This window comes from Carlito syrichta, unplaced genomic scaffold (genome assembly GCF_000164805.1).
Source record: "Carlito syrichta isolate Samal-C Ts95f unplaced genomic scaffold, Tarsius_syrichta-2.0.1 Scaffold314332, whole genome shotgun sequence".
Classification (NCBI taxonomy): Eukaryota; Metazoa; Chordata; class Mammalia; order Primates; family Tarsiidae; genus Carlito; species Carlito syrichta.
The window spans coordinates 200,483-228,403 of NW_007258428.1; the positions used below are offsets into that span (position 1 = coordinate 200,483).

Consider the following 27,921-nt stretch of genomic DNA (forward strand, 5'->3'; position numbering starts at 1 on the left):
ATCCAATGATTAGCATTCACTTTTCAAAATATGCAAATAATGCCCTAGTATTCAAAAGCGAATTGCTGAAAAATTGAATGTCTATGCATTTGTGACTTCAAAGAACAACCTTGATTTGCTTGTCATGAATACGTGTATTTTAAAACAGGATGTGGTTGGTGAGTCAAAATCAACAGTATATTTTGGTTAAAAATTTGTTACCTCTAAGCATTATTATCAGTTCAAATGATCATCTGGAAATTGTTTTAATCTACAAAAGATTGCAATTCCGAAAATCTACAATGTACACTCCAAAGGGTTTTTTTTTTTAACACCTCTCTATAATCTGCCCAGCCCGCTGAGTAGCATTGACATCAGTAGTACATCAATTTCAGAAAGTGGATTATTTTTACTAGACAGCTATTGTGACATATTGGGTCAGTCATAAATGAAAGATATTCATGCAAGCATGCAATACTTGTAATGAAGTCTCACTCTGACCTTCTGTATGATTGATTCTGTAATTTAGTTTTCTCAGGCAGTGCCTGAAATGAAATGAAATCATGTTGAACAAGTTTTGAATACCCACAGTGCACCAGGAGAAGAAAAATCTGCAGCCCTAGAGGCTTGAGAGAGAGCAGATGAACGATTTATCTCTATGCTATTATAGCCTTTGCCAGCATTCAACATTTCTTTCTTTCTTTTTTTTTTTTTCTTATTTGGCTTAAGTACTTAATTCTGCAGGTAGCTGTAAATGGGAAAATAAAATGCTGTTCAGATTTAAAATGACAGGACAGGAGTATGTGCAGGGGACTGATAAAATATCTTGAATAGAACTGACCTTTCATGTAGCTGAAAGTTACTGGGGGATTCATCCTCATAATTACCATATAGATTATTTTTATTTCTTTCCTGCAATGAAACATTTCAGAGAGCAGTAGTGCTGATTGAATGAAAATTGAACTTGTTAACATTCTTTTCAGCTTAGCCTGTTGTACATAACAGAAGGTTAGCTTTGATGAATTTCAAAATTCTCTTTGATATCTAAGAAACAGACAGTAAAATAATTGTCTCTAGTCTCATATTTTGTATGCCCCCAAAAGAGAATTTATAAAACACACTGATAATTCATATACTTTTTCTTCATACTTTATATTTCCATGTTTAGAAGACCGACATTTTCTGTTTGATATTGCCTTGGATTTAATTGTGATAGCACATATGTATAGGAAATGCTACACTGGTGCTCTAGCAATATCAAATGTAGTATTAGAAAATTGAAAAAGATGGAAGTAAGGGAAGAATATTTGAGAATGGTAGTATCTGTTAAGGAAAGAGAAAAAAAGAGAAAAAAGTCCTATAGGAGACAGGCAGAGAAGAAAATTATGAGCTTTTAAAATATTCATAAGACTCTTAAGTCATAATCCAGCAGATATCATTTTTGATCACACAAATGGCAATTTATCAAAAGAATACATCTAAAATTACCAGGCTAGCCGGGCTCAGTGGCTCAGCCTGTAATCCCGTGCCTTTGGGAGGCTGAGGTGAGTGGATTGCCTGAGCCTGCGGGTTCAAGACCCGCCTGGGCAGCGAGACCTCATCTCTACAATAAATCAAAAAATTAGCTGGGTGTGGTAGCACGCGCCTGTAATTCCGGCTACCTGGAAGGCTGATGTGGAAGGATCGCCAGAGCCCAGCAGGTCGAGGCTGCGGTGGCCGGGAGCGGCCACTGCACTCCAGTCTGGGCGACAGAGTGAGACTCCAACTCAAAAAAATAAAATAAAATAAAATAAAATTACCAGGCTTATTTTAGAAGATTTTATACCATCATTTGGCATGGCTCTAATTTTGAATTTTTATTTATATTTGTTTTAAAAAATGACTTTTGTACTTTTTTTATACTTAGAAAAATCTTACATTAAGAGAAATAGCAGACTTTCAATTAATACATTGTTTTCAGCAATGTTGCTTAATGTGTTACAGATAAAACAGTTATTTCATGGGTCATTAATGTGTTTAATGCGTGGAACGTTCTATTAAAACAAGCCCTTATTATTGTTATGAACGTGTTCATTGCCATTGTCAGTAGAGGCTGTGGAGCTAAATTCCACAGGATGATGACTATTTACTCATGGGGGGACCAACAATTTCTCAAATTGTATGATTACTTCAGTAAATGTTTATTTTTGGTCAAGTTATAGTAAAAAAGTATTTTTACTGTAAGTTAGCAATAGAAAAGGCACAACTTACAAAAACAAAAAAATACACTTTGGATGGAATAGGAGTTATCTCTACAAAGACTAAATTATAAAATTGAAATCATATTAATCTGCAGCAAATATTTACTTAGTACCTACTAAGTGCTACATCATGTTTTTAATCATTAGAGACTGATTATGCTATTTGTGAAATTATTTTCTTGATTACCAGTGTCTCTTCCATGTAATACAAATATTCAGTTCGATTACTGTTTCAAAGATGCTTATTGTCAAAACTTTAATTTAGCTGCTACTATACCATGACAATTATCTACGAAAACTGCCCAGGCCTGACATTTTTCTGAACTGCTTTTCTTGTAGAGCCAAATAGCCTTGTGCCTACAGAGCTTAAATTAAATATTCTTTATTTTTGGCCTGTAAATACTACTGACCCTGAACCAGATAGATGTTGTCTTTAGGGCTGAGTCAACTTTAGGGTCATCTACCCATAAAATAGGATGCTGTCCCAAACTTCTACTCAACCCAATTAGCTTTTGTGCAGTGTGTTACATGACTACTTGTTTGATTTATAACATTTAAGGGAAAGTGTTATAAGAAAGTTGGCTGTAGTTTATTTTACTATATCTTCTTTTAAACATGTATCATCTATGGTTGAGTATTACCAATACTTAGCAGTGCTTCAGAAATAATAAAGTCACCATTTTATATCACTTAGATGTTTCTGAATAAAACTGACATGATGCCTAAATATTTTTTTGGAGAAGTGAATACCCCTGTTTTATTTTACCCCTATTCCTTTTACTCACAGCACTTGAAATCCATTACAATGTTTTCCTTTGCTTGTTTACTAGTTGTCCCCTCTCTACCAGAATAGAAGTTCTTGGAAGGCAACAGTCTCACCTGCTGTGTTTGCTGTCTTCTTTGGGACTGGAACAGTGACTGGGCTGTGATACACTAGACTCTCAATAAATATTTTATCTGTTCAATATATGAAGGAATGAAAGGACAATGAAACCATATTTACTTATTATTATTACCTTGACTGCTAAATCAAAATGGAGGGAGGTGGCTTAGAGTATCAACAACTGTGCAAGTGGAATTCCTCTTTAACATTTTAATATAGGACTAAATAAAATAATCAGGGGCCTGACTCTTTGGTAAAGCAAAAGTAGTTACAGGGTACATGTCATTAAGTGTTTGATAATAAACTCTTGAAATTTTTATTTTGCTAAGAAACTATTAATTAACTTTAGGGAAGACGATTTTTTTTTTTTTTACAAAACATTCATGTGTAGGTATTATGCTGATTATAACTCTGAGAGTAGTTATTAAGTAAAAGTCATCTATTTAAGTGCAGATATTTTGATGCACATAAAGTTGGTAGTACAGAGGTCTGTAATTATCATTGGTGTGCATTTGAGATAATTATATTTGTTTTAGGATCTATTAGGGTTACAAACATAGTAGCTATGCATAACTATTTCATTGTTGTTAACTTGAAAACAAAATGTTAGCATTGTTATAAGACATAACTAAATAACTGAACTTAAAATTACTGGACTGCATTTCATATTTGTAGTGACTTGGAGATTTATTAACATGAAGTAATTTTATTACTGATAATTATTTAATTGCTTCATTTCTCAAGAAATATTGATTAAAACACTGGCACAGTGAAAATACATTTAGTCACATTCTCTAATGTATTTGGATTATTTGCTTCTTAATTGGATGTTATCCTCTATTATGAAAACGTAATATTGGATCATTACAAAGAATATTTATTTGCAAATATAGATAGAAGGTGCACTAAACACATCTACATATTGGATTTTAAAAATTATTTTATGATGAAATCAACCAAGTTGGACATGAACCCCACTATAATGAGTAAAAATAGGTAGAATAGAATAATAATATGTGATATTTAAAATAAAAAATCAGGCCAAGTGTGGTGGCTCATTAATATAATCCCAGCACTTTTAGGAGGGCAAGGATTTTTTGAGCCCAGGAATTCGAGACCAACCTGGGCAACATAGCAAGACCCCATCTCTACAGAAGATTTGAAAAAATAAAATAAAAAGTCAATTTGAAAACTTATATCTTTCATTTGTAAAAGAAACAACAAAAAAGCAGGACTAGATAGAGTATATGTAACTGTGTCCTATTAAGTATGCAGAACAAAGACAAATGCTGAGCTGCTCTAGGCCTGATAGAATGAGTGAAAAAGGATTTAAATTTGTGGAGAAGTTAGAGTTTTCTTGGCTAAGAAGTAAGAGCAAACTTTATCACTTTTTTCTCCCACTCCCTACCCACCAAGACATTCATATCTTTATATGAAATATGAACATGGTTATATAATATAATAGTTTACACAGTGAAGATGTTTTTCACCTTTCAATTCTCTTTCAATCTTGATTAAGTTGGGAGAAAGTCTCAGCTTGGAGCTAATAAGTTTTTCACACCTCTCTTGTCCTTCTTAAGGAAAAGAAAACAAACCCCAGACCCAGAGCCTTAGGCTGGACCCAGAATTTACACTGACTAATCACCATATTATTTTCTTTTTTTGAGTTGGAGTCTCACTCTGTCACCCAGACTGGAGTGCAGTGGCCGCTCCCGGCCACCGCAGCCTCGACCTGCTGGGCTCCGGCGATCCTTCTGCCTCAGCCTTTCGAGTAGCTGGAATTACAGGCATGCGCTACCACGCCCTGCTGATTTATTTATTTATTTATTGTAGAGATGAGGTCTCACTGCTTGGTATTTATTTGGCATTCCAATGGTCATAAGTGACTCTAGTTTTTCATTTATGCTAATGATCTAAAGTTTCCTTTTTTAAAATTATTCAGATCCTAACAGTTCACTCAAATGATTAATGTTCAGTAATAGACTGGGTTACAAGCAATTTAAGAAAATGAAGGACTGCTACCAGGGTATCCAGTCATTGTTTTTCTGATTTTTTCTTAAGAGAGACAAAGAGGCTTTTTATTCAGATGGAGAGGGAAGCAAGCCTTAACTGAGCACTCCTCTACCCCACCGAGATACACACAAACCACGAGGCTTTGCTGAGTCCCATGAATGAATCATACTCACAAGCCAGTAGATAGAAACCAATGCTATTTCTATTAGTGAGAGCGTCTTACGAGGTCCATGGCCTGCCCATTCAGAATGACTTTCTGTGACTGCAAAAATTAATCCTTTGATACTCTTCAAAACATTGATTGAGATGTTAGGCTATATGTGTATACTTAAACTAAGCAGAAATGTCCCCAGTTGTTTTAGATGGGTTGCCCATGAGATATGTTCAGTTAATATTTATTGAAATGAATAGCCCCACTAAATAGACACTATGCTTTAAAGTTTCAGTGGCAGCCTTCTGCACTGTGAACATAATAAAGACTTCCTAAAACAGACAGTAAACCTTGTCACTCTATGGTCATGACTTGCTCTTCCAGCCTCTTAGCCAACCTTGCTTTTTTCCTGGTCCAGAAACACTGGCCTCTCATTTTCTTATCCATGGTGTGCTTGCCCACGCCTAGGCTTTGGCATGTGTTCATCTCTGCCTGGAATGCCCTGTCCTCTTTTCTGTCTTGGTTAACTTCTGCTTCTCTTTTCACATCAGCTTAGTGGGTCACCTCCTCAGGGAAGCATTCTGTGGTTCTCACTTTGCACAATCTGGTCCATTCCCATCTCTCCAATCCTCTTGCATTTCTTCACATTGCCTGTCTTGCTCTCAGTTTCCTGCCTCCTTTCCATTTCTCAGCCATGCCAAGCTCTCTCTCACTTCTTTCTTTGTGCATGCCATTCCCTCTGCCAGAACATGCTTTGCCCCTCATTTCATGGTTGGCTTCTCCTCATCCTTCAGTATCAGCTGAAATGTCATCTTCCCTGAAAGAACTTTCCTACTCTGAGAGTCTCCTTAATCAAATGTAGCTCTTCTCATGCCCTCCTCCCCCCAATAACTTTTTTTGGGGGTATAACTTATTTATTTTCTTTATAATACTTATCACAATTTGAATCCTGTTTATAAATATGCTTTCTATTTTTAGGGACAGAACATAGAATTTTTGGACATTCACCACCACTATCGCCCACAAGGAGATGATTTTCATGACATTTGTCTAATACAGCAGTTTTCAAACAATGGAGATTTTGACATTTGTCAATGTCTGAAGACATTTTGATTGTCACAACTTGGTAGGGGAGGGGAGACTATTGGTATCTAGTAGGTAGAGGCTAGAGATATTGCTAAATACTCTGTAATGCACCAGATGCCCCTCCCCCCAAAATAATTATCCAAACCAAAGTGTCAATACAGCTGAAGTTGAGAAACTCTTGTTTAATATCCTCAATTAGAGGACAAAGTGAGACGAGGAACAAAGAATAAGTTTTTCCCAAATGCTGAAAAAATTTAGGAAATGATACAAGTGAACACTGTATATTTAAAGTATAATTGTGAAAGGAGTTGAAAGAGCTACCACTGTTCAATTCTTATTGTTGAATATGATAGTGGCAATGTCTTATAACTCACTGTTTTGCCTTTAAGTGATCATTGATAAACCTCTCAAGACTTAATTTTAATAAGTAAGAAGTAATATTTACAAAAACACATTGTTTCCTTGGGCTACATTCATGATTATTTATTTTCTTATTGTGTCATTACAACTGGGAAAAATTGTGAGCTATTTTGGAAAAGTATATATAAATTATTTTGGCTTACACTTTGTTATAGTAAATTTGCTAGTCCATTCTAAATTTTATTTAGAGTAATGTTTAAAAGAACTATGTGGTAATTTTCTAGTTTGTCCTGACATACAGTAGGTGCTCAATAAATATTTTTAAACTGAGCTGACATCTTTCTAAGTGGAAATTCTAAGAGTAAAGAAAATATCTTTTAGAGGCTACTTTGTTTATGGAAAATGACTAGAGAGAGCTGTTAAGGATCATCAAGTCCCCCAAAGCAGTTATTAATAATTGGTGGCCCTAAAGAAGTCTGAATTTCCAAAGAGACACTTTACCCATTAATCTTCTTATACTATAATCCTCACTCACAGGAAGTTATTATTGGATAACTGTGGACCATGGTAAATGCTAGCACATTTTGATGTGTCAATTATGTAGGTCAAAGGTTATTTAAAAATACATTAGAGGTTCTTGGTGTCTTGATTTTTAGGAGATGAGAAAGATGAGACTGGTATCTTTTGGGATCTGAATATTATGGGTATGATTCTTAAGCTTTGGCAAGGCCTTGGCCCCCAACAATAATATTCTTTAGAAATTGTTTTCCTACTACCTCCACTGCAGAAGAACTCTATTTTTATAGGGAAATGTTATGAAGTATCTCAATTTAGAAAATAAATGGAAATGGAGTTGATTTTGTTAAAGGGGGGTGAATGGTGGTGGAGAGCTCAGAACCAGATTCACCTCTCTTTCTGCCCGTGTGCATATCAACCACTGAGGCACCATGGCGTCCTACAGCAGTGTTTCCATCAAGCAATCACTAGCCAGCTTTTTGTGCTCTAGTTAATCATTCTTATCTAAGAATGGAAATAGTAATAGTATGTAATTCGGAAAGAAATTTAGGGGATTAAATTAGAAAATGCATGTTAAGCTGAGCACAAATCCTGGCACACAGTAAACACACATACCTTTGCAATACAATGAACCTTGGCTGTCAATCAACAGGAGCTCTTCAGCAACCAGATCCATAATAAAGGCATAAGTTGCAGGTGGAATTCAGGAAACGTTTCTTGGCTTTCTGTTTGCCTGTGAGAGCCATCTGAAATGCTATAGATGTGGGATGAGTCTATCAAGCATCTATATGTGCGGATTTCCACAGGCAATGAAGCAACGAGAGCAAAGTAACTCATCTGTTAATAAGAAAACTGTACCAATCAGATTATCACATTTCATGGCCATGCCAGTTAACTAATTTATAATTTTGACTAATTTATTATGCAGTCAGAATTAAAGTACTTAATTTAAATGTTCCCTGGAAATTACTTGTACATCTAGTTTTAAATAAGATTGAAAAGACGTCTAAAAGGCATTCTGAAAGACATATATGGAGAGTAAAATTAAGAATAAGATAGCTTAATGACCACTAGTTAAGGAGTGGAAGTGATGAAAGTGGACAATGGTTAAACTTAAAGAGAACATGGAAGAGTAGACAGACAGCTCAAATTTTCTAGGAGAAATGAGTAAACGGTGTGATAGAGTGCCAACAACAAAAATTTAGAATCAACTGGTAGCCTAAAATCCATACAACTCTGCAGAAGGACACTTGCCAATAGAATGTCATATTTTAGGAATGATGGAAGACAACATAGCCAATGAGACAAGGAAGTGTGGTACCCTTCTGATACATGTGACACTTTTTCTCCAGGATTCCACAGTAATTTAATAATTCAGAAATTATTAAGAAATGGGAGGTTTATATATTTAATAATAATATTGTTATCTTCTTTTTTGTTTTTCCTGACCAAAATTTTAGTTTTCGTTTATTTTTGTTTTGTATTTTTGTCACAGTTTGTCAAAACAGCATACATGTATACATAGAAAGAGTTAAGACTCCTCTACACACCCCTACAATTCTACTCCTTTTAATGTCACTATTGTTAACAATTTGGATATACTTTTTTTTTTTTTTAACAAAATGGGACTGTACTATGTAATTATTTTGTAACTTGCTTCCATATACTATATCTTAGCTATCACTCTAGGTGAGTGGTTCTAAACTGGGAATGATTTTGCCTTTAGGGGCAAAACCTAGAGACATTTTTCATTGTCATGACTGGTAGGGGGAGAGAGGATGCTTTCAGCATCTAGTGGGTCGAGACTGGGGATGTTGCTAAGACCTCCAATGCACCACAACAAGCCCCCACAATAAAAATTATCTGATCCAAAATGTCAGTAGAGCTGAGATTGAGGGACCCTGTTTTAGGTCAGTGCACATAAAAGCTCATTATTTTTAAAAACTTCATAATACTGTGTAGTATGGGTAGACCTTAATTTATTCAACTAATTTTCTTTGGTATAACTTCTTATTCAGTGACATTTATATATTTAATATTAAGAAACCAAAGGCTCCAATTTAGTTATTTACAATTTATTCTGCTTCTTTAAAGAACAAAAAATAAGCCTTATCAGAAGGACTCAAAAAAGGAGCAGTTAAGAATTCATAAGCTTGTGTATAAAATTAGATTCTGGGTCACTGTGAGTCAAGAGAATTTGGTTTCAGTAAAATCACAGACTTACTCTAAATGACATGTCTTAAAGTAAGTCATTTGAAAAGCATGTCTTCATTTTTTGATTCTTTGGAATAAAAAAAAATAGAAAGAAGCAACAACTTTAAAGACTTTTTGCACGACTACCAAAAACAGAGGCTACATTTGAAGTAACTGCAATAACTTTCAGAGAAAGCTATTTCTGATAATCTCTACTATATCTTTATATATATTTTAAAAATCTATTAGTATATTAGTCATGATGATTGAACAAAAGAAAACAAAGTAGGTTTAAGTGAAAAAAGTGATATCCAATCCAAAAGACGTTGAATGACTTCCAGATGCCTTTGACAATGTAATTCAGAATTGGAATGACCCTCTGGTTAACCGCAGAGGATTTTATAGAAAGGGTGCCCTAAAGCAAACAGATGTTTGCTCTGTGAAACCCAATCTCTATGCTTCCCAAGCCCATCCTCTCTGCATGTCCCATGCATTTCTGGAAGGATAAAATAAATAACTCATTCTCCTTTTCTCAAAGAGCTGGATAATGGGTAATGGAACCAAAAGCTATGCGTGTAAGGATAGCAAGTAAACCCATGCCTGAGCTGAATGGGTTGGGTTTCTGCCTCAAGCCTTTCCCTGCCACCAGCTTCCTCGATAACAAGCAGAAGTTGAAAGTTTATCTTTTCCCTCTCTCCCTCTCCTTTTCCCTTTCCTTTTCTTTCTTTTTATAGTCATCCAATGACAGTTCTCAGTAAAATAGTCTAGACTAGATATTTGGCTTTTGTGCTTCTGACCTTTCAACTTTTTGGCTTATATTTAATAAATGAATAGAGACCATCATGCTGCAGTAGGGCAGACCTAGCAAAATTGCAACAGGTGTAAACGCCTCAAAGTCAGAGATCCCACCCAGGCTGAACAATACCGCAGGGCCAGGGCCGCAGTGCCTCGGTTGGCCCGGAATAGCCTGTGGCCCGCCTCCCCTGCCCCACGGCGGGGCGCTCTCTTGCCACGCCGGACCGGGACCGGCACCAGGGTCTGGTGCAGGGAGCCCTTAGCCCACAGACACCGGGCACAGCTGGAATGGCAGCCGCCCCCTCGCCAGTCACGCACCTCACGTGTGTGGGGAACCTGGTGCTAACCGTTCCTAGACGACCTGCTTCGGGGTTTCTTCCAGAGCAGAGCAGCTCCCTTGCTATGATCTATTGAAAGTCAACCCTTGACACAAGGGTTTGCTTAAAAAAAAAAAATGCAACAGGTCAAACCTATCTTAGGAGTTGTTAACATTATAAGTTCATTGATATATGGGAAAACTGAAATCCTTTCCCCCCTTGCTTGTTGCCTTTCTAGGATCAGAACCACACACAAGTTTCACAATACCGTCAGGATCCCTCCTTGATCATGAGGTCCATCGTCCACATGACCGATGCTGCTCGCTCTGGGATCATGCCTCCTGCCCAGCTCACCACTATCAACCAGTCTCAGCTCAGTGCTCAGTTGGGGTTGAATTTGGGAGGTGCTAGTATGCCTCACACATCTCCTTCACCTCCAGCAAGCAAATCAGCCACTCCCTCCCCTTCCAGCTCCATCAATGAAGAGGATGCTGATGAAGCCAACAGAGTAAGTTAGAAGTGCCTTAGTATGTAACCTGTCAGAGAATATGGGATCACTCCATATTTCATTTGTGGTGTTACCTTGTTTTGTTTTTTCCTATGGATTTGGAGTAGCATTTAATTGTAAGGCATTGAGAAAGTCATTTAACACTTGTAGGCCTCATTTTTCTAATCTGTAAAAGAAGGGTATGCACTCTCTTTCTAGAAATTTCCAGAATGTTTAGACTTTCCAGAAGTTCTAAACTGGTCTGATTTTAAGTTAATGTCCACGCGGACATGTTTCATCCAATGTATTGACTAAATTGCTGCCACATTTGACAACCTTGAACCTTCAGTGATGTATCACTTAGTAAACTCTCATCATTTTACATTTTTGCTTTTGTCATAGACATGTGCAATTTTAAAATATGCATAATTTGAAATAAAACCTGAGTTCCAGGTATGACTTTCCTGAATGAATAAATCATAAAAAAATTGTAATAATTACTCATTAGTCACTCATTAATTTTGTGTTGTGTACCTACTCTGTGCTGGCATTTTACTTGGTTCTAAAGATATCAAGATTTATAAGAGAATTATCGTTCAGGGGACTCCCCACTGGGGACAAATAGCAATGTTTAAAACTAGCTCCAGATGTGATTAGTGATATAATTGATGTATCTGGTGTGCTGAGATTATAATCGATTCTTCTTGGGAGAGTGATTTGAGTAAGATTTTATTGAGAAGGTGATATTTGAATTAGGTCTACAAGGATACATAAAAGTTTGTGAAGCAAAGGAGAGAGGCCAGCATTTTGGTAGAAGGAATAATGAGGAACAATGGAAGTATATGTCAATTTGTGGGTATCATGAAGTTTGATATGGGGGAGGAAAGAAAAATGAATTGAAGAAAGAAATTGCTTGGATGTGGTAATCTCTCTTCTGCTGGTAGCTGAGAGCTGATTAATTATTTGCACAGAGGAACAGCATAAGTAATTTATGCTTTAGAGAAGTAATTTTGGCTATATATGCTCCATTTACTTTACAAAAGGAGGGACCAAATAAAAGAAATTAATTTGAAGACTCTTTTGTTATCTTTCCTTTCATCAAAGGAAGGAGTAGACAGGAGGTACCAGATTAGTGAGACTTTTAGGAGGGAAAATCATAAAGATTTGATGATCAACTGGAGTTTGAAGAAGTAAGAGATAAACTGGGTTTTGGCGTTTGAGAGCCAGAATGGTTATCAGGAAATGAGAGATCAACCCAGAAAGAAGTGTTTCCTCCCACACCCTCCAAGGAGAAGATGAGAGTTTGGCATGTTATGGTTGAATTTGAGGTGCTTACATTTGAGTCTAGAATTCAGTTTATTGGAGTTGGAACTACAGATTTAGGGCCAATGGGTTTATATATGTAAAGCCATGGAAGTAATCAGCATTTCTTAGAGAGTTTGAAGAGTAAGTCAAAGCCAAAACTCTGAACCTCATTTACTTCAAGTAACAAATGAAAGAAGAGGTGCTAGAGAAGACAGAGAGCGATGAGGAACAGAGGAGGGAGGTTTGAGTGATGTTACAGAAATCAAAGAGATTTCAAGATGGAGAGTTTGGTATATAGCATGAAATTAGCACCTCACTGGGCACAGGGATGGTAAATGTACTAACAGTCTCTATGTACACTCACAGGATTTTGGTGCAGAGAAATGAGAAATAATGGTTAAAGAAACTTGAGGGAAATGGGTAAGATGGGGCTACGTTACAGTTGTTCACACAATTCAAATTCAAATTCCTTTCCCTCCACTCACACGTATGCTGATCTTTAGACTTACCTCTGTACCAAACTGATATTTTTATGTCTAAAGAGAACTTTTTATGGGGACTCCCACTTGCTCCATTTTAAGTGAGGGTCTAGGTTCTATGTAAAGACAAGGAAACAAATTTGATATATTTTTAAGTACTTTAGCTAAGAAAGGAAAATTAAAATCATCATTGCTTATGTCCCTTTAGTGTAAAGCTATTTCTCCAGCTTTCTGTCCCAACCCTTTTCTCTCCAATGTCTGTCCCAACGTTTCTTTAGGAGAATTAATTCTGAGCTTCTATTTAAACAGTGGGACTCTTCATTTCTGGTTTATTCTTAAAAAGTAATGATGATTAGGGTAAGTCATGATTATCTAAGAAAGGCATCAAAGATTATGGACATTTGAATATTGTCCTAAGAGAATGAAGTTGAACTCCTCTCATTTGAAAAAAAACACTCTGGAAGTTACTTTCATCTTGCCTTTGGTCAGGGTATTGTTGGTACTCACAGTGCCAAATTTTCTTTCAGGAAAGATTATAGTTGTTTGACCCAATTAGAAAAATGTGTGTATGTGTGTGTGTGTGTGTACATATCTCTCTATATATGTTTTTCATGTTGTTAAAGTATTGTTTTCCACGGAAGGAAAACTTGGCTCCAGATGTAACTCTAACTGAAAGACATATGACTCTCTTGCAAGTTCAGATTCATTAAGTAGTATTAAACAAATCTCACTTATTCTGAAAATTTAGAAAAAAAGGCGATGGGCTCTAGATAATTACTGAATTGTGTGAGTTATGAAAGATGGCATTTTGGAGGAGAAGCTAGATATGCTAACATTCTCTGAAGTTTACAAACTCTTGTGTAAAGTGTGGATGTTTTTAATCACTCAAATAGTGCAATTAGTAGTTCCGCCTAGAAGTAGAACAGTGTTTTCTTAACACTGAGGTTCAGAGCTCAAAATTAGCAGTTTTCAAAGAAAAGATATCAGTTTCCTCCTTAAGAATTTTTGTAGTTGGATTACTAAATGATCCAGTTCTAAATGATCTTCATTCAGAAAATAATAATACTCTAGGAAAATTTGAATTAGGATTCAAAGCTGTTAAAAGCCAATCTATTAGTAACTTGAATCTGTCTTGGTTGATTTTGCTCATATCTGGCTTTTGAAACAGATTTTGTCAAACACATCAGGACTCTTGAAGTTAACAGCAAAAATAATCTTGAATATAGTCATACTCTAATCTAGGGGGACAAAACAAGGTTGCTAAATCATTTTCCCCATCTTTCTGATAAGTATATTAAATGACTAGTGAAATTAGATGATTAGCAGATGAATATGGACTTGGTCATATATAAATTAAAGAGCTATACCCATATTATTTTTATAGTTCTGATCTCACAGAGTTCATATTGTGAATTTGTGTGAGTCTCTATGGCAATATTCTGGTGGGCAAGGTTACTTACCACATATAATCAGTATCAACTATTGGTCTTTTTTTTTTTTAACAGGACTTTAATTTTATGAAGAGTATCAGTTTCCTTTTTATCTCCAGTTAAAGTAGTTTTGACATTTTTGCATTTCTTTTTATCCTATTCTTTAGAAAGTTATTATTTTAGCAAATAAAGATGACCTTTCCCTTATTGTGCAAGTGTAGAGATCAGAGCTAATTTCCATTTGAGTTTCCAGAGACCCATTAGCAAAGTAACAGTCTGGTAAAGTAAAAAAATCAGCCTCAAAAAATCAATTCAGAAGGATCACACATATGGCATATGACTATGGCAAGGGACCTCAATAAATCTTTGAATATGATCAACATCCTGAATATTATTTAAGTTTTACTTCTAATGCGTCTGAAAATGTAAAATATTTTGTTGATGTGTACATGTGTAACATAACATATATATAGCATCGCCTGGTACAGAGTGTTCTGTTTTTCGTTACTCATAATTGCTATTTAGAGCATATGTTGTGAATGTATTGAAGATACTTCTGGGTCTCATTAATCAATGTTCTAAATGCTAATCTCTGCTGTCCAGTTAACTCTAAGCAAGTTTACCCCTCCCCCACTTTTGGTGGTGATTCATCTGTTGATGATGCTTAACAAAACCTTAAAAGAACAATTATGGATCTGAATAAGTCTTGCTGAATTCTCTGAGTACATTCTAGGCAGTGAATTTTCTTCCTCCTTTGCAGGCCATTGGAGAGAAAAGAGCTGCTCCAGATTCTGGCAAGAAGCCCAAGACTCCAAAGAAAAAGAAAAAGAAAGATCCCAATGAGCCGCAGAAGCCAGTGTCAGCATATGCCCTGTTTTTCAGAGACACACAGGCTGCAATTAAAGGTCAAAACCCCAATGCAACCTTTGGAGAGGTCTCAAAAATTGTAGCATCTATGTGGGACAGCCTTGGAGAAGAACAAAAGCAGGTGAGGCAAAGGTTCAACATGCCCGTATGTTGAAAAGTTGCCAGAGTATTCCTTACACCTTTTCTGAGTGCATGTGTTCACTTAATATGATTGCTTCTTATGAATGTCTTTCTAAGCTATGGAATTAAAAAACACAAACGTATAAATCTAAACAACTCTCTTGTTATATTGTTTCCTCTGTCAGCTTAAGAGTGCATGTTCAGAACCCATTCAGAGGATTGTTGGAAGAAATCCAGGCAGTATCCTGCAAGCATAAACTTTTGATGATAATCTTTTCATTTTAAATAATGCGAAATTTTTTCCCTTTGTTCAAAAAGGGCACTACAAAGGGATTAGGTCCATCCTGCTTGCCTTTCCATTGATCATTTTCTGAACCCTTGTGCTATCCTGGTGGGTTTCCAAACTTTGAAGCTGCCTCTGCGTGTCTCATTATTGTCACTAGGCATTTGAAATTTTATTCCAAGTTCATTTTAAAGCAAGGCAGTATGAGAGTTATTCAGAGATTAGCCATGCTGGTGGGAGATACTTCCTTAGGGGCTTAGTCTCCTCTTCTTCCCCATGCAACTCCTCCACACAAATGAAGAGAAGAATGGGTTCCTTGGGGGTCAGTCCTCCCCTTGCTCCTTGCATGAAACTCCAATTACCATTAATAGGAGTTAACTTTTACATAGCCACAGAAGAATAGATAGACCCTTATTAGTGATAAAATAGAATTGTTTCCGGAATGAAGAGTGGAAAGCCCTTGATTTTTGTTTACGAATCATGAACTCAGTTCATGAACTCATTCCGACTAGCTTGCTTGATTAGGATGGCGCAACTTTAGAGTTTTCCTGTTAGTTTGCATTAAGTTTCTGACTTTATGTAACAGACTGGTTTTCTACCCCCAAGATGTAATTCTAAGGATTTGGCAAAGTGCTGCACCTGACTTTTAAGCTCTGGAGAGAAAGATAGTTGCATGTTGACCTAACACCCAGCCATCAGATCACTTAATAAAAGGAAGCCCACATTGTGTTTAATATATTGAGACTTATTTATTTAACTCAGTGGTCTCACTAATGAAAATCTCCCATCTTTTACAATTTCTCACTTTTTTTCCTCCAAAAGAAAACCAAAGATGAAAGTCCTTGCTCTTCTCTGTCTTTGCCTACTCTACCTGTTTTTTTTTTGTTGTTGTTTGTTTGGTTGGTTTTTTTTGAGTTGGAGTCTCACTCTGTTGCCCAGACTGGAGTGCAGTGGTATACTCCCGGCTGCCGCAGCTTCAACCTACTGGAATCTGGTGATCCTTCCACCTCAGCCCTCCAAGTAGCCAGAACTACAGGAGCGCACTACCACACCCAGCTAATTTTTGATGTATTGTAGAGATGAGGTCTCGCCAGGTTGCTCTAGCGGGTCTCGAACCCGCGGACTCAGGCAGTTCACTCGCCTTGGCCTCCCAAAGTTCTGGGATTATAGGCTGAGCCACTGAGCCTGCCCTGCTATACCTGTTTTTGTTGTTGTTTTTATTCTCTGATTTTGTACAGTTTAGAAAGGTGTGTAAGGAAAAGAGACATTGATGGAGAAACTCATTACTTTCTATAATGTAAGCAATTTGCAGCAAAGCTTATTTTTCTTGCTACCTTATTTATTGCTTAGCATGAGGCTTTCAGCTGTTCTCAAAGAATCTGTATTGCAACTGGAAATCTTTTTCTCATTCAAGATAGTAAATATCAAAATTGTGCTCCATTGAGAGTGGCAGAGGCTTATTTTGTTTTAATATCTGTGTGTGTTAACATTTAAAATTCAAAGCCAAGGAGACCAACATTTTTATGTGAGTTATGTTTATGTGACCTAATTTATGTGACAGTTCTTTTATAGCTGAGAATTTATTCACTGAAGGTTGTACTAATTGTGGTCTTTTAATAGGTATATAAAAGGAAAACAGAAGCTGCCAAAAAAGAATACCTGAAGGCCCTGGCTGCATACAGGGCCAGCCTCGTTTCTAAGGTAAACCTGGGCGGGGGCGGCTAGTCTCTGAAATAGTTACAACGTGGAAAGCAGCCCTCAAGCATTCAAAACATAAATGCAGCTCTCCTCCAAGTAGATAAAAAAGCATCTTGAACAGCTCATAAACTTACGTGTTTCCATTAGAGATTACCCGAATGATGACATGAAAAATAGGAGTTAATTTAAGCAACCGGATCTAAATTATTTCCAAAAGATTCACAGATCTTTATATGTGTATGTAGCTCTATAGATACATTTTAAATAGCCTCTTATTCTTTCTTTTTGTTAGGGATTGAGATCTGTGTTAATGTCCTTTATTTAAACTTGGAGGTATGTTTGTCAGGAAATTTTGGCTATCATATTATAAATTTTTTAGTGGTTACATTGTTATAATAGAGCATGTTGCATTTTTTACTAAACTGTTCCATATCATATAAATAAATAAACCTCATGATTATTTAAAATAAAAATATGCTCTGAGTACTAAAAAAGCATATATATTATATATAGAGGATACAATGGACCCTGGTGTACTATAAAATGCACCAATATCCCAAACAGATGTCACTCTAGATTATAATTGCCTTGATCCAAAAGGGTATGAGTTGTTACATTATATTATTTTAACATTTAATTAACATTGTCTTTTGCTTTCCTAGAATTTTGATCTAATATATTTTTGCTCTTGATAAATTTCTTCTGATAAGCAGAGATACCATTGCATTGTCATTGTTGATGTTGCAAATACAACATAGGGTCTCAAAGATATTTTAAAAGGGCTCATTCCTTTTTTTCTCTTCTACTTCCAAGTTGTTTCTTCTTTATATTATTACCTGTATAAGTATCTTTATTAAGATCTACCTTTGGCTGCTGCTCAGAATCAGATTAACAGAGGTTCTCCTGTCTTTGTTGACAGCTTTTAGTACAATTCCCACTTCATTAGAAAGAGAAAACATTTATCAGGTCAATAGCAAAACCTTTTTCTGAGACTCAGGAAGACACACATTAGAAGATATACTGATTCTCTATCCTGATTTGTACATTGGCAGAAAACAACTGATTGCTTGGCTTACTGATGTGAGAATTGAAGTATAGTTGGTGGCTAATTAGGTGGAATGAAGTGAATAGACTAACAGTGTGCATACACGTCTTAAGTCAATCATTAATTCATTCATTTATCCAGAAGCAGGTATAGGTGATTTTGTGCATTAGAGCATGAATAATTGACCATATGTAGATTTAAGTCAAGAATCAGTGTCTCAAAAGGCGTTCAGGAAATATTAACCATGTTGGGCTCATCAAGTCTGTGGCTGATTTAGAAAGGGTAACTTAAAAGTTATACACTGTATACTAGAATTAGGATTCAGAAATATTTCCAAATGGAATTCAGTGTACCCCAAAAATCAGGACAGAATTTAGAAGAAACACATTAAAAATACTGGGGGTTTTTTGGGTTTTTTTTGATTTTTTAATTTAGTAAATACACTTTGATAAGATCCTAAAATTATATTCAGAGACCTGGGAAGCAACTAAAATAGTCTTCTAGGTATAAGTTTAGAATAATTTCAGCCTAAAACAAAAGTGTAAAATAGCTGCTAATATAGTGTTCTCACAGGAAGCAGTGTCTAATTATATTGAGTGATGATTAGAACATGTCTGGAGAATTGGTTCTGTTTTAGACCCTACAATTTAAGGAGAGATGGCAACCAGTTGAAGTCTCTCTAGAGCATTGTCTCCATGATGGTGAGAACTGAAAACAAAATCTCCCAGAATAACTGAAAGAATTAAGAAGGAAAGAACTTGGGGGTAAGGGTTAGAGTTAGTCCTCAAGTATAAGTTCCGTTATATAAGGCAAGTTAAGTTGATCTCTGTGCCCTAGATAGAAGAACTCATGCGAAGGGTGAGGTTAAAGGGAGCAAGATTTCAGCCCCAGCATCAGAAATATCAAGAGTTATATCAGATACACATTTAGCTTGTGCCTCTACATGCAGAGCCTCAGACTTCTCCATTAAGATGTGACTCTACTATCATTTTTAATCTTCACAGCAACCCATAAAGGAGTAAGGAGACAGGCAAGAAGGAACTTTCTACAAGCATCTGCCCATCTCCATATACCATTAAGGTGGTATCTTAAAGGCATAATGGTGTAACTGAACTACACATGGGTCTAAATACAGTCTTTCCTGTGGTTTTTTCCTAGCTTGGTGATTTTTAAATTTTAGAGTATATAATAATTATGTACATGTTTGTATACACAAAACTGTGTATATTCTACTTTATAATGGATTTGAAGGTATTTTTCAAGATGATTTTGAGTATTTACAGTCTTCTCCTTACCTTAAGACTTTAAGACTCTCCAGTAACTTGCAGCCCCATGAGTTTTGTAATGCAGAAAGCTATCCACTGATGATGGTTCTGTACAATGATGACATGTGTTCAAACAGAAGGCATTAGAGATGGCTTTTCCTACACTGGGTGACTCTCCATATATGGTCACTCCTTAATTCCTTGCAATAGTAGAATTTTATAAATCAGAGTCATAAAATTTAGAAGTAAACATTTAAAATCATTAAAGATAGATAGATGGCCACTTGATGCCTTCAGAGTCTCCACCACTCCCCTAACCCTAATTTTATGAAAAATAAGAGGAAATCATAGTCTTTGGAATGAATCATCCCAATCTCTGTTACATCAATGAAAGAATTTATTTTTGTGAAGGCAATCCTATGTTTTTAACACAAAATGTATTAGGTAGTGTCTCTTCATGTTGAGCCCTAGATCTGCTATTTATCTTATAAGAGGTTATTTAGTCCCATGAGTGTTTAACATACCTTATCTGAGACTCCGTTAATAAATTCTGGAAACCTTCAAACTTAGTTGGTGAACTAAAACATTTCTAAAGTTGTGAAGTACTCCAATTTAGTATCTCCAAGGAATTCAGTTATGTTTTTCTTATATTCAAATGAGAATTGTTTTAAATAATCATGCAAACACAGGGCTTTGATTTGTCCTGGTAACAGTTTCTGACAATAGTCATTAATTAATAAAAATAGCTAACTTCCACTAAGTAAGCACTTCCTGTGGGTCATGCACTGTTCTAAATGCTTAACATGAGTTAACTGAATTTCTTACAACTTCTATACAAGGTAAATATCATTTAACCCCATGTTATAGGTAAGGAACAGATGGGCAAATTAGCATGTCCTAAGTAACAAAGTTGTTAGCTAGTAGACCTGGATTTGAATTTGGGCAATCTGTACTTTATTCTGTTTCAACATATGGTACTCAGTGCTGAGGTTAGTACAGACTTAAATGCTGAAGAATTATTGCTCCTAAATATGTGTGTCAGCTCTCTTTTGCCACAGTAGTGCTGTGTTACAACTATCCCCAAAGCCAAGTGACTTAAAAGGTGTCAGAGAGTGCCACTTAGTTCGCTGGTTTTTCAGATCTAGGCCAGGCTCTGCAGGGTCAGCTAGTCTTGCTCTTCTGTCTGGGGTCAGCTTGCAGGTTGTAAGGGCTAGACTTATTCTCAATATATGGCAGTTGGATGACTGGCAGTGAGCTGTTTCTTCAATAGGGTATCCGGACTACTTGTGTATCATCATGCACATGGCAGTGGCTGGTCCTAAGAGAGTGGAAGACCTCTTTAGGCCTGAGCTTGAAACTAGGACATTGTCACTATCCTTACGTTCTCTTAGCTAAAGCAAAGGCTCAAGGCCAGTCTAGACTCAAGGGTAAGGAATTTGACCCACCCCTGGGAGGAGCTAAACAGTCACATAACAAAGGCCATGGATACAGGGAGGTATGCATAATGGTGGCCATTTAAAAAATCAACTTATAATATTTCAGAAAGCTTAAATATTTTAAATACTCGTGTTTGTAACATTCTGGAATTCTCTCTTCCAAAACGCAGGCTGCTGCTGAGTCAGCAGAAGCCCAGACCATTCGCTCTGTTCAGCAGACCCTGGCGTCAACCAATCTAACATCTTCCCTCCTTCTCAATACCCCACTGTCTCAACATGGAACGGTATCAGCATCACCTCAGACTCTCCAACAGTCGCTCCCTAGGTCAATCGCTCCCAAACCCTTAACAATGAGACTCCCCATGAACCAGATTGTCACCTCGGTCACCATTGCAGCCAACATGCCCTCGAACATTGGGGCTCCGCTTATAAGCTCCATGGGAACAACCATGGTTGGTTCGGCATCCTCCACCCAAGTGAGCCCTTCAGTGCAAACCCAGCAGCATCAGATGCAGTTGCAGCAGCAGCAGCAGCAGCAACAACAACAACAACAGCAGATACAACAGATGCAGCAGCAGCAACTCCAGCAGCACCAAATGCATCAGCAAATCCAGCAGCAGATGCAGCAGCAGCATTTTCAGCACCACATGCAGCAGCACCTGCAGCAGCAGCAGCATCTCCAGCAGCAGCTCAACCAACAGCAGTTGCAGCAGCAACTGCAGCAGCATCTCCAGCTGCAGCAGCTGCAACACATGCAGCACCCATCTCAGCCTTCTCCTCGGCAGCACTCCCCTGTCACCTCTCAGATAACATCCCCCATCCCTGCCATCGGGAGCCCCCAGCCCACCTCTCAGCAGCACCAGTCGCAAATACAATCTCAAACACAGACTCAAGTACTATCGCAGGTCAGTATTTTCTGAAGACACACGTGGCAGATGGATTTGCATATTCCGAGGAGAGTGGCATAGGAGGGCAAAGCGTATGTGACTGAAACTTGTAAGCTGGTGTTGGTTATGCAGAAATGTGTGACAGATCAAATGGTCCTCTCAAGTGTCTATTAGATAGGCAATAAGAACGACAGTGTAGCTGGGTAACATCTTTTAGCTGACTATAAATCACTTTGTTTATAAACAAGAAAAGCTGTGCTCTTTTATGTGATGCCTTTTTTATTTATTCAGGCTATACCTACAATATGTGAATCAAACTGTTTAATGAATCCTGGGACATACTGATGACTGTAAACTGGCCTCTCTGAGTCATAGAAAATGGCCTTATTTCTCCAGAAGTGAGTAAACCACACTTCCAGGCTATTTGAACTTCTGAAGCCCTAAAAATAAAAAGCACAGTTGTAACTACCTGAAATATGAAGATCCAGTTTCATACAAACATTTGTATGATGTGAATAGTTGATGGCATTTTTTTGTCATGAAAAAAATAATGTAAATCACAGACTTTTGCCAAAGCTCTTATTTTTTTTCCTAAATCTCTCCAGAAAGAAAAATGCAAGTGATTAGACACAATTATTGACTCATTTCCACTTTTTATCCATGGCTTCTCCAAATCAAACCACAGTATATGTTGTAACAATATTTATGACCACTGTTAGCCCATTATATTCATTCCAATTAGAAGAAAGAAATGTGAATATTATATTCCGTGTTTTGAGTGGCAAGTTTCGAAAAATAAAAACACTGTATTTTTAAAAGGGAAATGCACTTAAATGAAGACAGTTATTACAAAAGTTAAGATTTAAAAAGAAAAAACAAGAGTTTTTATTATGATGTAATACCAGTAGAATATTTAAAAGTCACATCACATCTGAATAATCAATGTAAATATTTTCTTTCAAAGTTGTAAGTTTTCATATCATGTGTTGTAAAGTTTTCCTAAATGAGGCTTTAACGTAAACACTGGTGTCATAAACCATTCATTGCTACGTTGCTTATTGTGTTTTTATGCTGTTTTATACTTTTTTATGAGTTACGATAGCAGCAATTAAGTTGTTTGTATTTTGCTTAACTAAAACAAAAATGCTTTTATCTTACTATAGAATAAACACATTTCAGTAAAAACTGTGGACTGTATTTTGATGCTACAACAAGGAAACTGTTCACTTTTCAAATAAAATGATATGTCAAATTTCAGTTTTGATTCCTTGAATACATATAAGATGGGCAAATATGCCACATACCAAGTTTTATTCAAGCCCAAGCATCAGCTTCCATTTTCAATTAGAAATATGATATTCATGCCTAAGAATTTGGATTGCACAGCCCATAAGCAGGGCTCTTAAATAAACTGAAACAACCCATTGGAAATATTTTTGTAATTGTCTTTTTGTTAAGGTGCATGTACAAGGTAAGAATAGAGAAAAAGCCATTGTTTTCAATTTGGGACTAGAACTAGCTGGGCATTGTGTTGTTATTGCTATTAAAATGGATGGTGAATGCTAATTCTTAAGCCAAAATAATTATTTCAGTGCCCATTTCTTCCCCCCTTTTCTTGCTCTGTAGTGGATCCTCTTTGAGAGCAGTGTGACCACTATCCCCAGTTGTCTTGCATGATTAATTACAGCATCTGTCCTGTCAGAAGCTATAATGAAGAGGTCTTGATAAAAATTGCAAATTACCACTGGCAACAGTCTTAAACTGCTTATGATAAAATGAAAATTAAAAACAGCAAGTGTCAACCCTGACCAGAATCCTAATCTGGAAAGAATGAGGGCATGCGTGGTGCTCTCCATAGCTACTGTGTGCAATACATTCAAAAATAATGAAATATGGATTCCTTAAAGTTGTTGTTGTATTTCAGAGAATATTTACTGTATGTTGTGGGTTATGAATAATGAATCTTGCTTTCAATATTTCATAATCCTCTCATACTCTGTATTATGTACAAATATTGAACAGCAAGAGATTCTAATTATAAATTTATAGATTTCTTGCTGTAGAAAAATTTATGTCTAAATTGAAGCTTTTCATAAGATGTATTAGTTGACAGGTATCAGTGTTCAAACAGTCTTAGAATGATGCCTAATCACATGTACAAGGAGGCGATTGTATTCCACAAAGAAATGATCTGCTTGCATCAGACCCATCAGAAGCAGAGCTGATGGTAAGAGATTTTCCGTGAATTGAAACCAACATTACATAACAATAAGAACCATTTTATATTCTGTTGTGAAACCTTTAGACAAATGTCTTCAAAATTAATTGCTAAACTACAAGTGACAGTAATTGTGTATTAGTTCTGTAATTGTCATTTTGAAAACCCATGAAGTATTGCTTGGAAAAAAATGTCACTAGTGATAAGACTTAATTGCAAGTGAAGTCTGTTTTCAACTGTTTGCAGTTAGAAGCAGGTGTTGTAACGTCTATTAAATGATTTTATAAATCTTAGGTTTTATCGCATTTGATTAAATGCTGCTACACCACTGATGGTCAATTCCAGGAAGGAAAAAAAAAAGTTTAATTACTACAGTTTAAAAAGTTAATCACCAGGCAAAACTATATATTTAAAATGTCAAAAGGCTTGAATCATGAAAAGAATTCCCTAGCCTTGTTACCAAATTATTTTTCTCAAGATTCACGAAAGCATATTATGAATCAACATATCAATTTACACATGTGACTGGTTTCTGTTTCTGAGACTTAAGTGCACTTTTTTGTTGTTGTTGTTACAGGTCAGAAATAAATCAAGGTAATGAAAAATAGGCATGAGAAATGTGGTATCTGATTAGTGTCACGCCTAAATGGCCTAAATGCCTTCCCTCTTAAGTGGTCTACAGACATTAAGGAGTCCTGTCCTCCCCGCCCCCACACCAATCCCCACCTCCCTCACACACACACCTTGTTTCTCCGCCTGCCGTGTGGACATTATTTTATTGCTCTGGCTAAACGTGTTCTTTTCTGCATTAACCTGTACTGCCGTATGATGAAAGAACATAAGGAGTTTTCATTTTTAGCTGACACGGGGTCATTAGTTCCCGTCTCAAAGAACAAAAGCTTAAATGCCTTCGTGCAGCATAATTTCTGCAATATATTACCACCTGACGGAGGTTTGAAGGCTTTCTAGACAGATGGATTAATATCTCAAGTTTAAGTAGGAGTCCTCCGCTGTGTCCATTCAGCGGGCTTTAGACATCTGAATGGTTTCTTTCCCATTTCTCACTTCATGGAGCATTTTTCAGCACTGGACTTCAATCTAACCTTTCCTTCCCCCCACCCCCTTTGTTTGGCTTTTGTTTTGTAACAGCTGTTATTATCGTTTTTGGTCAGCTGTGATTGCTGGAGGCAAAATAGGACCAGATGGTGTTTTGCTATGCATGAATGGAGAGTTAGAGGAGTTGGGATTGAATAGGCCAAGTTTGAATGGTGTCTATGCACCACCTGCCTGCCTTAGCTGTGGCGTACACATCACAGTAGCATGATCCGTCTCAGACCTACTGGAATTGGATGGGAAAGTGGAGAGCTGGGGTGGATTTTCCCCATATTTATTGATCTTCCATGCACTAACAGAATAATGCAGTGTACAGTCAATTTGAGTTAATTGGATATGACACAGCGTGGACATGTAATCTATCACTCTAGAATTCTGGTTCTCTTTAAGGATCTGACTGCTCCCCCAAACACACACACACACACACACACACACACACACACAGTGGTAGCAAAAAATAATGGGCTAAGTAGGCACAAGTTTTTAAATCTGTCTAAAATAGCAGACTTGGGAGTCTGAGGTTGAGATTTTGAGAAGGAGAAGATACTTTAAGATGTAAATAATGTGAGGTAAAGAAAACCTACAATTCTGAAATGACTAGAAAACCCTCATATTTGTAGGTTATTCATCAAACCTGGTACATTTATAAGAAATGTGTCTTAATAAAAAAAGATACACAGACTTTAATTCTCTTAGAAAATATTCTTAACTATATAAATTTTTTTTTCTTCCTGTCTCAGTATAATCGGCTTTACTGATTATCCAAACTGACCTCAAGGATAAAGACTTTCCCTGAATTTTAAAGCTGGTGAATGAGTTTAACCTTTGTAGATTGTGATCCTACAGGTGTATGGGTTGTGTGTCGATGTGTGTTACTGAGGAAGAGCTTAGCCGTCTAGGAGACGTAGAGTCAGACAGCTGCATTTGCCTAAGGCCCTAATTACTTAAATTTACTTATGCTACATGCAAAACATTGTGATAAGTCTCAAAGGAGAAGAAAAAATAAACAGGGCCTTCTGTTTACTTTGTATATGTTTGAAGTTTTCCATAATAAAAATTTTAGAAAACTCATAAAATAACAAGGTCATTCCGAACTGTAGGTGCTTTCATTTTTCTATTGGGGCGGGGAAGATATCCATCAGACAGTATGATTTGTGTGTCAACAAAAGATATATTTTAAAGTGTGTTTTTTAGTCTAAGAAAACTAAAATTCATTTAGGAAGGGGAACGATTGTGACTGATTAGGGGTACTAGGGAGAGCTGCATGAAATTATTGGCACTTGAGATGTGCCTTGAAAGTTGTGGAGGATTTCAGTAGACTGAGATGGAAGCCATCCTGGTAGAAGTAGAAGATATCTCCAGCAAGGCGAGAGCAGAGAAAAGCCATTCAGGTTGAAAGCAGAGGCACCTCAACACAGCAGTAAAGAATCTAGGACAATTGGGCACAGCACTTCCATGGAGGTGGCTAGGAAAAACACTAGAAATGAAGTCTGGGGTCAGATTTGTAGACTGTCTGTCAGGGACTTAACGATGAACTCAAAAGGCACCGAAGGCATCCGAGTAGACAAGGTATGGATCAGAATTGATTGAATGTATGAAGGATTTTATCTAATTTTTTAGAAGGGAGTAACAAGTTGGCACCGAAGGCTAAAAGAAAAATGGAAAAAGAGCCCCACTTGAAAATGTAAAATTTATCTCAATATTTAATAATTCACATGCATAAGTAAAGCCATTGCTTTATGATCTCTCTTACACCACTCCCACCTTCTGGTGCAAGAACACATCAGCAAAGTCGAATGAAGCCTTTCTTTTTTTTTTTTTTGGTAGCAACTGTAGAATAAGCCTTATCCTTCCATTAGCATCAAGAGGGAGATCATTTTCTGTCTTTCTGCTGTGAAAAGAAAGCTATTTTCACTACTGGTAAAAAGTACCTCTTGGTGCTTGAACTCAAACGTGATAAATGATGAAGAGAAGCCCTTGCTTTGTTGCTGAGTAAAACCTCAGGCAGCACTGGGAGGGATGTTGGTTATGGTCTCAATTTAATTTCAAAGAAGAACCTTCACAGATAGAAAACGTGAATGTGGATGTATCCTTCTTAGCAAAGGAATAACGCTCTTTTGTAAAGCATCTCATTATCCCTAGCATTTGTATAGCACTCTGTACTTTTCAAAGCGGTTTTCTGTAGATGACTTCATTTGATTCCCTCTCTGGATAGGGCAGGAGTTAACCTCATGTAACAAATTAGGAAACTGAGGCACAGAAAGAGTTGTGGCTTGTTCCAGTATCTGTTTGCTTATAAGAGGCACAGTTGGAAAGAGTATGGAAATTTCATTGCTCTAGGTCTCTTTTTATTTGGTATGCAGATAGATGTCAAATATTTGTGTATGTGTGGTATATGTAATTGGTGTATATTTATGTCTATCACATATTTTTATGTAGGATGTATAAATATATATGTTTGTTCATGTAGCTAGCTAGATGACAAATCCATCACAGTACTAAACAGAATAATTACTCCATGGTTTCTTTGTGGCTATGCAGGCAGTAAACCAGAGTGCCACAAGTAGCAGAGTTTCTCAGTGGGTCATAAGGACACATGGCACTTTTTTGGTGTGAACGCTTTCCAGTCTGATTGCTTTTCCTACCAACGTCTCTCTTCTGTCATTATTTTGCCTTCAGGCAAGCAGCTTTGACGTAGGGGGTTCAAGTGTTGGGTGCCACAAAAGTGCTAAGGCATAGTATCCTTCTACATGTT

At 36.7% G+C, this 27,921-nt stretch overlaps 1 protein-coding gene across 1 annotated transcript in view; it reads left to right on the top strand.

Annotated features, from left to right (window-relative positions):
- The window catches only part of TOX3 (TOX high mobility group box family member 3), a 103,794-nt gene extending 80,702 nt beyond the window's left edge, over positions 1 to 23,092 (top strand). The window contains exons 4-7 of the mRNA XM_008071448.2: positions 10,772 to 11,041; positions 14,995 to 15,222; positions 17,125 to 17,205; positions 21,119 to 23,092. Of these exons, the coding sequence (XP_008069639.1) occupies positions 10,772 to 11,041; positions 14,995 to 15,222; positions 17,125 to 17,205; positions 21,119 to 21,868 (1,329 nt within the window). The 3' untranslated portion in view covers positions 21,869 to 23,092. The remainder of the gene's footprint in view (positions 1 to 10,771; positions 11,042 to 14,994; positions 15,223 to 17,124; positions 17,206 to 21,118) is intronic.
- The last annotated feature ends 4,829 nt before the right edge of the window (positions 23,093 to 27,921 follow it).